At 37.8% G+C, this 11,256-nt stretch overlaps 1 protein-coding gene across 1 annotated transcript; it reads left to right on the top strand.

Moving 5' to 3' along the window:
* Positions 1-9,002: 9,002 nt before the first annotated feature.
* Positions 9,003-9,626, top strand: LOC108993053 (heavy metal-associated isoprenylated plant protein 47-like). The gene is made up of 3 exons (XM_018967823.1): positions 9,003-9,008; positions 9,106-9,175; positions 9,307-9,626. The coding sequence occupies exons 1-3, from the start codon at positions 9,003-9,005 to the stop codon at positions 9,624-9,626; spliced, it is 396 nt and encodes a 131-aa protein (XP_018823368.1).
* Positions 9,627-11,256: the final 1,630 nt, after the last annotated feature.

Here is an 11,256-nt window from a genome sequence, read left to right as displayed (position 1 = left end):
CTCATTAGGTGTCCTAGAGTTCCCCAACCCCCAACAGTTCCGACTGAGGCAATTCATTGTTGATGGTGGGGTTGCAAATCAACCTCCACAAATTCAATCTGAGTTAGGCTCCTTGCAAGGGTGAGCTTGGTTTTTTTTTTTTTTTTCCCCCTTCCAAATAGGCTTATTCATCAAGTTCTCATAATTTTTAGCCAAGGATCTCTTCTTACACTTCTCAATCGGGGCATTTGTAGACAGTTTAGGCATTACAACTAGAGTATTAGAACTACCTCTTGCTTTTCTCTTCCACGTGGATACTCTATTAGGTTTCTTAGGAGAAGAAATATGTTTTGGTAGGGATAAAGAATTGATCCTTTCAGCATGGATATTTAAGGAAGGTTTTCTAGGAATGGGACTAGAGTAAGAATCTCTGACTTATAGGCCCATAAGGAAAGGAATATCCTCCCCAGTTCCCTTATCAACAATATCGTGCGTATTAAGAGTGTGAGAAAGTTTCCTTACTTGAATTTGAGCACTATCAACTATGTAAGACAAGTCTGCCCTCTCTATGACTTGGGATTTGTTAGTTTGGGAATTGGCTATAGGAAATGCCTGATTTTCTCCTCCATTATCCTTTGATTGCGCCTTATCTTTTTCAAATTGAGTATCCTTTCCTTCTTCTGTTTTTGCTTCTGCTACCTTCCTCATCTGATCTCCCTAGACAGCAGGAAGCTTGACTTAATGAGTCTGATATACCACCATAGCCATAATGCTCAAAGGGATGGCTGACATATCACTCATCCATTGGCCATATTGTTCTTGAGCTCGGGTTCCCGAATTCTGTTTGGGGCATTTCCTATCCTTGTGCTACAAAATACCACATTTCAAACATAAATTTAAAAACCCTTCATACTTAAAATCAATTCATATCTATGGCGCCCCCGACCCCCATGTAAGGAAACACAGGAATCGAGACGCCACGATGATGACAATAAGGTCACGCATCCCAACAAAAGTGCCAAGTGTGTGTGTACATGCAACGGTGTACAAACAACGCAATGGATTAGTCAACTAAGTATCAGAATTTAAATACAATCTAAAAATCAGTAGAGGTTTAAAAAGTAGTTATACAGTCAATCAAAATTAAAATACAATATAGTAAAATAAAATAACTAAGCAAGTGATCCCAGATCACTCCTCGAGCGGAGCCGTCTACTCAGGCTCGCCCTCATCCTCCTCATCTGCATCAAAATCTGCGTTACCACAAAATGGTACTGCAGGTAAGTATAACCCAAATAACCACATAGTAAAAATGCATTAATGCAACCAACATGCATGCATATGATGAAATATGCATTTTCCTCAAAATATCATTTTCCCCGAAAATGACTATTTTCCAACACACGCCAAAATCCCATTTGGCCCAAAATATCCGTAAAACATTTTTTCAGAAAATAATTTACACAAAATCCAACATACACTATTTTCCCAGAAAATAGCCAATTAATCCATTATTACCATATGTACCATGGTCTCCCCTAGGGACCATCCGCATATCCTGGCTTCGTAGCGATGCCCAGTTCCGCGCCCAGCGCGTTCATGGCTAGACATCCTCTAGTCCCCGCCAGCAGAAGGACCACGGAGTCGGCACGAGACCATCTCGTCCGATCCCATTGTCACCCAGCGACAATCCAGGGGACGTTACTCAGTATATTCCGCTCCTGAGTAACCAGAGGAGCTCCACCGAGATAATGCCCCATCTCGGCTTGGGGTCGTGATACACACGCACCCAAAATCCATTCTCACATGAAAACCAAGTTTTCATAAACACATGAACATGAATGAAATACACAAAAACCCAGTTTCCTTTACAAACATGATCATGCGTGCAAAATGCAATGTACATGAACAATACAATATCCAAACCAACAATTACCAACCCAATCAATCACACAAACAATTCCAATCACCAATCCATCCGACCCCCGTACTCCTCGGACTCAGTCCGGCATGTTCAACCAAATACAGTGAAATGAGTTAGTGCAAAAATACATTTAAATCACGAAAGTTCTTTGGAGAAATACTTACAGTGCTATATAGCAATTTCCGAAGGATCACGAAGCTGCAAGAAGTGACGTCTGAGCAACGTAACAGTGCAAAATGCACTGTGGCCGTGGGTCTCAAATACCCACTTTTCAACGGAGACAAACGAAGACCCAAGAATGATAGGGTAGGGCCTAGGGATGTCGGTGAAACTAGTGGTGGTAAAGGTTTGCCGTGGGTGGCGACGCAATGGGTGGTTAAAGACCAAAAACACCCAAATTGAAAATGGGGTTGGTTGTGCTTCACCGGTGACGGATCGGAGCTGAGGTTGGGTCCAATGGGTTGCTAGAGGGTCGAGGATGAAGTGGTGAGAAGATGGTGGCCAATGGTGGCGCGACGGCGGCGCAGTGGCGGAAAGAGTGTCACGGCTTGGAGAGGCTCGTGGTGGCTAACGGCAGCTCGAATGGAGCTGAGGTTGGTGGGGTAGGGTCGCCGGCCGGTGGGGAAGCTAATGGGCTGGGCAGTGTCGATCACCGCCGGCTCACGGCGGCGCTGGGTGGAGAAGAAGCAAACGGACGGAAGAGAGGGAACTGGGTGGGTGTCGCGCGCGGGAGAAACAGAAGGGAGAAATGAATAAAAAAGAAAAGAAAGAAAAAAAGAGAAGGAGAAGAAAGAAAAATGGAGGAAAAGAAATGAGGTTCAATCCTCATATCTTGGGTCACAAAAATGATCAAAAGGAAACGATTTCAAAACCACAAGTTAACTAAAATAATTTAAACGTAATGGTAAAGTGAAATTAAAATAATTAAATCCCACAGTAATTAATTGAGAATAAAGAGATTTTAAACACATAACAATAATTAATAATAAGAAAGCACTTCAAAATATAATTTTCACAAAATTAAAAAATCATAAAATAAACCCACTAAAAATCCAACAATTTTTGAATCCATAAAAATAATTCATTCAGTAAAAATACACTAAAATACGGGGTGTTACAATAATTACTTACCACCAATGTTTAGTAAATGTCCACGAATTAGAGGCTTTGATATATCAACTTGTACTCTAATTCTCAAAACTTTTCCCCACCCGAGTCCTTCCTGATCAACCTCCATTTTTGAGAACCTTACCCATGCTTGATCCAATAAGCTTACCCAATTCCTCTGTCATTGTAGCAAATGGTAGATTGTGTAATTGTACCCAAAAAGGTTCTGACTTGAATTTAACTTCATTAGTTAACAGATTGCCTTCCAAATCCCGGAGACTGACCATGTATCTATCGAACGACCAAGGTCTGCCATGCATGACTTTCTCTTTGTTAGAGAGATTTTGAAACTCCACTAGGAATCTGTTTTCGCCAACTTCACAGAAAGTTATCCATCCATCTGAGTTTTAGACTTTTGCTAGAGTTGATCTGAATGCCTCCTTATTAACAGTTTCATCATCGATGATCAAAGCAAGTAGACAATGTTGACCTTTAATATTTGAGATATTGACAGCGGCCTCTTCCGGAAGAATGATCTCTTGTCTTTCTTCTTCAGTCAATGATTGCCCCTTCCACAATCTTGTAATTTCCTCTGCAAAGTTACTAAACCCTTGAGACTTTTGTCTAAGAGATAGATGATTTGTCAAAGCAAAGCGCCCACAACCCCACCCTTAAGAGAAAACTCTCATTACTCTCATTGTTGTACCTAATATTAAAAGATAACTCTAGCTCCACCACTGGACAAACCACACCACGAGAATTATTTTAATATTTAGCCCTGTACATTTATCAAAATAATAATAATGATGATGATGTGAAGAATTGTTTTCTAGAAATATAGCCTTACAAAGGCATGAACTTCGAACTGATCAATTTTAATGTAAGGTTGCAGCTTCAAAAGCTTGTACATCTAGATTATTATATTAAGCCATTTTTTTTTTTAGAAAAAAAAAATATTGCATTCATTAATAACTGATATTACAAACTGGACCTGAAATATACATTACAAGCCAACTACAACATTAATAGCTCCCCAATACGCACCCGTGACTGACATGATTTAGTCCAATGCTGCAAACCTCTACAAATGTAAAGCCTAAGAGACAGCACAACTCTACCCAAAACAAAGTTAATCAAATCTCATACTCTGTCTAAGACGAAGTAGAGCAGACCAAACCCCACACTCCGTCTAAGATAGAGTTGCTGACACACTCTACGGACGAAAGTCCAAGAGACTATGTGTTTTCAACCTTGGAGAAAAAAAAAATAACACAAACAGCGACTGTGATGGCATGTGAGAGCCACGCGCCACCTTGGGAGTATGGTGGACGGTCAGGTCTAAAGTAGCAGGTGGTTTTGGACCTAGAAACGCCATGTGTGGAGGTAGAAAGGCTCCCTGAGTGGTGGCGCATGGAAAACACATGCTCTCATTGGGCCATGCGTGTGGCTCATGCGCTGCTCCATTTGGTGAACTTTTTCACTCGTTAGCACCTTGGGAAGCTTGTGGTGGGGCCGGAGAGCAATAGATCAACCTTCCTCCATATTTAACCCTGAAAAACACCCAAAAATGAAATAGAAAATGAGAAAACTAGAGATGAGAGGAAGGAGATATGAGTGAGGGAAGAGGGAGAGAGGAGCCGAAGCTCCTCCCCCTGCCCCGTTTATGATCTGAGTGGTTTCTAGAGAGAAGGAGGAGTCTCTGTCTCTAAGAATCTAGTATATTAAGCCGAATTGAACCTTTATTAACCACTTTCAATAATATTAGATCTAGTGTTTCTTGCTTTAAATTTGGTTGAAAGACGAAAATGAACATATAAAGCATAATAAAAATTGTAGGAAATGTTATTAATAATTCAAGATCAATTATAAATATAACAAATAAAATCTCCATATTAGTGAATAGTAATTTGCATGTTCTTGATCGTTTTTATTAATTTTGTATATTTAGGATATTGCTATAGCTTCATGCTTTCAACCCCAAATTTGTAATTTTCATGTTCCTCTATATATCATTGTTTTTATGGGAAATAGACTGCATTCATTCATGAAAGCGAAGTTATAGCTGTGACTGATATATATAGGGAAAAACCCAGATTATAAGTCAATTACTCATGGTTGGGGCTCCACCAGTACACAAATTCCTTTGTGACTGATATGGTCTTAACTTCTAGAACTCTCTACAGACAAACCGTCTGAGAGACCACACTCTGCCTAAAACAGAGATTTCAAACCCTACCCTCAAGAGGAGGAGAGGACTTAAATTCTATGGACAAAATGTCCAAGAGGCTATTTCTTTTTTATTATTAACCTAAAACAAAGGAAATAACAAAAAACGTAAATGATACATGAGAAAATAGCGAAATATAGTTTGAAAAACTGTAGATCCGCATTTTCAACCATAGAGGAAATAAAAAGCAAACACATGGAATGTGGTGGCGCATGAGGGATACACGCCACCCTGGAAGTACAGCGGACAGTAGAGTCTGAAAAAACTGATGGTCCTGGTCCCAGAAATGCTGTGCATGGCAATGGTAGAGCTCCCATTGCGGTGACGCGTGGATGTCACAAGCACACTTTGGACCGCGCGTGTGGCTTACACCCTACTCTGTTCGACGAGATTCTTGACTCGTCTGAAGGATCTGCGCCTTGGGAATCTTGCGGTGAGGCGCGTGGTAGTCGTCTGGCTCTAGAGAACAACATATCGGCATTTCGCCCTACTTTGAAAGAAAAAAACACAAAACCAGAAAAAATAAAAGAAAAAACTAGAGAGAATAGGGAGGGGGAGGAGGGAGGGAGGGGTTGCTCTAGAGAGCGAGTGAGAAATATAATAATTTCTGCAAATTGACTTAGAAATGTAATAATATATGTTTCATACTTTTTCTTTTTGTTTATATTGAATTTCATTCTAAAAGGGAAAGTGACAAATTGTATAATTGGAAAAATCCAAATAAAATAAAAGAGTAGCTAGCTTTAGAAAAGCAAGCAAGAAAGAAAGATATATTTTTAAAAAGAAATGATAGTTGCAGTCGTGAGTGTGCAAGTGTCACGCAATCACTTTGAAAAAAAAGAATAAATATGGAACCCACAAGAAAAAAATTAATTTTTTAATAGTAAATCTCATTCTTTTTTCAAGTGACTGCACGACGCTTGTATACTTCACGATCGCATGTAGCATTACTCATATTAAAATGGTATAGAGAGTTTTCCACCAACCTTAGTTGGATGAAACTTTCACCAATAATATCCGTTCTATATATTAAAATGACAAGTATATATATATATCTATATATTGCACATGTAATAACAACTTGTTAATTTAAAAATCTTCACGGGTCTCTTCATTAAAAAATAAAATAAACTACAATACAAATACAAATTGTTTCTCATATGCTTAAGGGACATATGACAAATTAATGATAGCCTAGCTGTAGGAAACTTCCTCAAACCGAGGATTCAGCAATTGGAAGAAAACTCTATCCATACTATAATATAACTTACCTTAGACGTTACACTCTTCACTATAGGATTCCGCAATCATTTTCAAGTCGCCCCAAAAAAAAATTATTTTCTGAGTTTCACCACTTTTATTGCATACGTCAAACAAGGAAGAAAAAAAGACATAAGAATCTCTCAAGATGACATAAATCTCAAGAAGTTTTCACACACACACACATATATACATATATATCCAAATAAAAGATGACCTATATACATTGATTTAAAGAGAAACCATGTGAATGAAAGACTTGGATATATAAAACAACTTGAGTACCTTACGGTTTGTCGATGGCCATAATATGAAACCATTGGAATAAAGAAAACCAAAAGCTGAACCACAATTATAGTACGTATATATTAAGAGGGATCAGCACCTTTAGTCGAGAGCTGGTTACCCTTCAATCACGTGCAGTCACCTAGAAGTTCTACAGTAGTTATTGAAACAAATTTGACTATATATATATATATATATATATATATATATATATATACACACTACAAGAAAACTGTTTATTTATGGCCATTTAATTACAGCGAAATGACTATTTACAGTCAAAATGAGTCTGTTTTGATCACAAATAACATTTTCGTCACAATTAAATGGCCACAAAAGCCCATTTTTCTTGTAGTGATAGTACAAGATTATTACAATATAATGCTAAAATAGGAAGTATGCACCCAAAAATACTAGAAATCCTAATTAATTCCAAGATTGGCTCCGATCAGCGCTCCAGCTGCCACCCTGATGAGAGGCGGCTGCAAATCATGCAACACCGAATTCGAACATAGCTTTGTTTGAACCAGCAGAATTTGTCCGGAACCGATCGGATGAGGCCTAGATATAGTCAGGTCTAGCAGCGTCGGTTCCGGACAAATCTAGATGATTCAGGCATAATCCGGCACCACTACGAAAGAGCTGAATTTGGCAGTTTCGATGCCTCCTAGCGAGGTGTTGATCTGGTGCATATATCCAGCGCCGGAGGTTGCTGCCAGCCACTCATCACTGTTCTATGATTTTTCTTTTAAATTTTAAGATTTATAATATGGTGGGGGTAGGCTTATTGTAACCTCGAATAAAAAGCTGATGAGTTGGACTATGGGATAAATATATTCTTTATATATACCAACTCAAATTTTATGTCCTTCGACCTATCATACTGTTTTTTTAACATCTTAATTAAACTGCGTCCGGGTTTTGATAATTTGCATCACCACTTAAAACTATGATCATCAGATCTGAAATTAACTCATGTGGCAAATATTTAATACATCTTTTGGGAAAAGCGATTAATTAGTCTAAGTTTAATACATATATCTTTGATTAAAAAAATACAAATCTCCATTGATTTTTCAAAGCTTCTATAGACTTTAAATAAATTAATCATTACATTAATTACATACCGCGGGCAGCAGAAGGAAATTACAAGGAAAGCAAATTTAGAATATTTTTATTTAATTAGTTTCTTCTAGCTAGCTAGCTAGCTAGGACGGTCATCGATCTTCCAAATACACAAAGCGTTACCGTTTCTGCATGTAGGAGTAATTTAATATTATAAACAAAAACATGAGTAGAAACTATTTTTTTTTTTTTGGCCAGAAGAAACGGATCTATTCTTAACAAGACTTGAAAGTCAACAAAAATAGTACCTAGAAACATATCTATTCTTAAATAAGACTCGAAGTCTTGAAAATTATGTTTGTTATAAGTTTGTATAGATTTGTACATAAAGTCATAAGACAGCATATATATATATTATAATGTTGTATTTGAATATAATATATATATATATATATATTATATACATAATATATATATATTATAATGTAGTATTTGAATATTAAATACTATTTGAACATTAAATATATAGAATAAAAAATTTTAAATATTTGATTCTATTTATAAATACCTAGGATTATACACACCAACTAATAATAAATATTTTCAAGAAAATAATTTTCAATGAGAGCGCGCCAAACACAAGAAAAACATTTTTTTCTTGTAAAATAATTTATTGAAAAGTTTTTGGCAAAAAATTTATTTTACATCGACAAACAATGGACTATGAAAGAAAATGTTTGGAGATATCGAAACATATATCGCAAAACAAGATTTTTACTCGTTAAGAACTCATGATCATCAGTTATTTCAGCCAGTAATAATTAATTAACTAGTCTAAACATGTGATCATGATACTGATATTGCAGAACACTTCGTGGATATATACTTGTTGTATATATGGCAATCTAATTTGAACCCGCAAAAAGTGGATCTCCAGCCTAATTATCAAATCAAGGCTGGTTCACGAGTAGCATGCATGTGGAAGACCAGTGGGTAAGAACTAAGAACTGCTCATGACTATAAAAAGAAGTGATAGCTCGATCGAGGTTCTTATATTCTTCGATCGTCCGCTTCTTGTAAAACCAAAACATTTGTATCCCGGAGCCGCCAACTCCTGAAAAATCTGGCAATTGTCGACAAACATTTCCGCGTATCATGAAGGTAAGCCATCTTGATCTAGTGTTGGTCAGTTCTTGTATGAATGGTATGGCAACATGCATGACTATATCTACGTGTTCTATGCTCAAATCATGTGCAGCAAAAGATCGTCATTGAGGTATGTAAGGAACGTCGGTCCAAAGCCTTGGCCCTGGCTGCTACAGCAGATGGTATGGCTCATACTCGAATATTGTTCGTTAAATAAAGTTGATCTTCCAATTGCTTTGTTAGTATTCTGATTCTTTTTGTCTTTGTTATAAAGTTTCATTCTTGTGATATATATAAAGTTTCATATTTATAGGTGTTACCTCAGTGGCATTAGATGGGCAAAACCCAAATCTACTGGTGGTGGTTGGAGATGACGTTGATGCAGCTTGCTTGATAGAATATTTGAGGAAGAAGGTTGGCCAAACTAGCTTAATAACCGTGGAAAAGGTAGTGCAGAAAGCGCCCGAGAAGAAAAAAGAAGATGAAAACAAAAATCCACCTCCAGCTTGTGTATGCAAAGTACCACCTTATTGTCACCAACCTCGGATGGGATTTTGTCATGGGGCTTATGTCGAATATCCACCTGGTTGCAATGTCTGTAGGGGGAATGGACTTCACTGGCCCTGGTACTGATCATCTAGCATGCTGGATTAATAGATTAGTTTCCTTCGTTATTGTTATTATTATTATTATTATTAGTATTAATTTTTTTTTTTTTTGCCTTTCAAAATAATTGTATCTTGAGATGTAGATGATCTTTATTATGCTGTGTATGTCTGTTTATACGAACCTAATCTTAAAAAGGACGTGTTCATGATTACTAATTGTAATCAGATTATCGACCGGATTACAATAATTAAACTTGTGGTTTCTAGGATTAATCGTTGACCTACTTGACATTAAAAAGTAAGCCATTAATTACTAGCACATGATCGATACATATCTTCATGTCGATTAGTTTAGCATATAATTTAAGAAGAATAAAACCATCAATTTGCCTAGCATAGTGCCTTATGCTCGAGTTACGTGGCTTCGTGAAACCACAAATCAATTGATAGCGTACTTGACTCAGAGATCGATCTACAATATGCTGTTTTCACAGCTATGGCGGCCACCAGATTTCGAAATATTTGATTGAAATCTGGTTGAAGTATGAGATTTTCATTAAATAATTGGTTGATATATGATGTAAGAAATGTAAACTTAGAAGGGAAGAGAATCAGAGAGCATATTCATGGAGAAGGAAAAACCGTGTATTCCATTGAAAAGTACTAGAAGGAAATTCTGCATACAACAGTGCACTAGCGAGTGGCCACTATAATAAAAAGAGGATAGACAATATAAAAAGAATACACAATGGAGGATCATCCTTGTTCATCCTTTAGTGTCGCGTGTGGGGATTGTGCTGTGCGACTTGTGGTTGTTGCAGTAGCTATACGACTTGCAGCTTGTGAGTTGGTTGCATCTTTATTGTGTAATAGCCCCTCGCAAGATGGAGAATAGAGATTTACTATTCCCATCTTGGACAAATGTGAATAAAGGAGATAGGAAGGTAAAACTTTTGTAAATATGTCAGCAAGTTGGGACTGAGATGCAACATGGGCTGTGGTGATGCTGCCCTCTTGTATTTTGTCTTTGATCAAGTGGCAATCGAGCTCGATATGCTTGGTGCGCTCGTGGAAAACTGGATTTGCAGCGATGTGAAGGCCTGCCTGGTTGTCACAGTATAGAAATGCAGCTTGGTCGTGTGATATTCTGAGATCATAGAGGAGATATTTTAGCCATGTGAGCTCGGAACAAGTGGCTGCCATTGATCGATACTCAGCTTCATCTGATGAACGAGAGACCACGGATTGCTTCTTAGATTTCCAAGAAACAAGTGAGTGGCCAAGGAAAATACAATACCCATTAACAGATCTACGGGTATCTGGACAAGAGGCCCAGTCAGAGTCACAATAGGCCTTTAGTTGCAGCTGAGATGTGGAGGATAAGAGGAGACCTTGTCCAGGGGCAGATTTGATATACCTGAGAACTTTATGAGCAGTGGCTAAGTGTGCATCAGTAGGTCGATCCATAAATTGGCTCAAAAGCTGAACAACATAGCAAATGTCAGGCCTTGTGAGAGTGAGATACAATAAACGACCAATGAGTCGACGATAAATGCTAGGATCTGGAAGAGGGTCACCAGCATCTTTGCTGATTTTAAAATTCTGGTCTGAAGGCAGTTTAGTAGGTTTGCTGCCAAGAGTGCCTGAATCAGCTA

The sequence above is a fragment of the Juglans regia genome, chromosome 15, assembly GCF_001411555.2.
Source record: "Juglans regia cultivar Chandler chromosome 15, Walnut 2.0, whole genome shotgun sequence".
NCBI lineage: Eukaryota > Viridiplantae > Streptophyta > Magnoliopsida > Fagales > Juglandaceae > Juglans > Juglans regia.
Note: the sequence above shows the minus strand (reverse complement) of the source record. Positions and strands in the feature narration are given on the sequence as shown.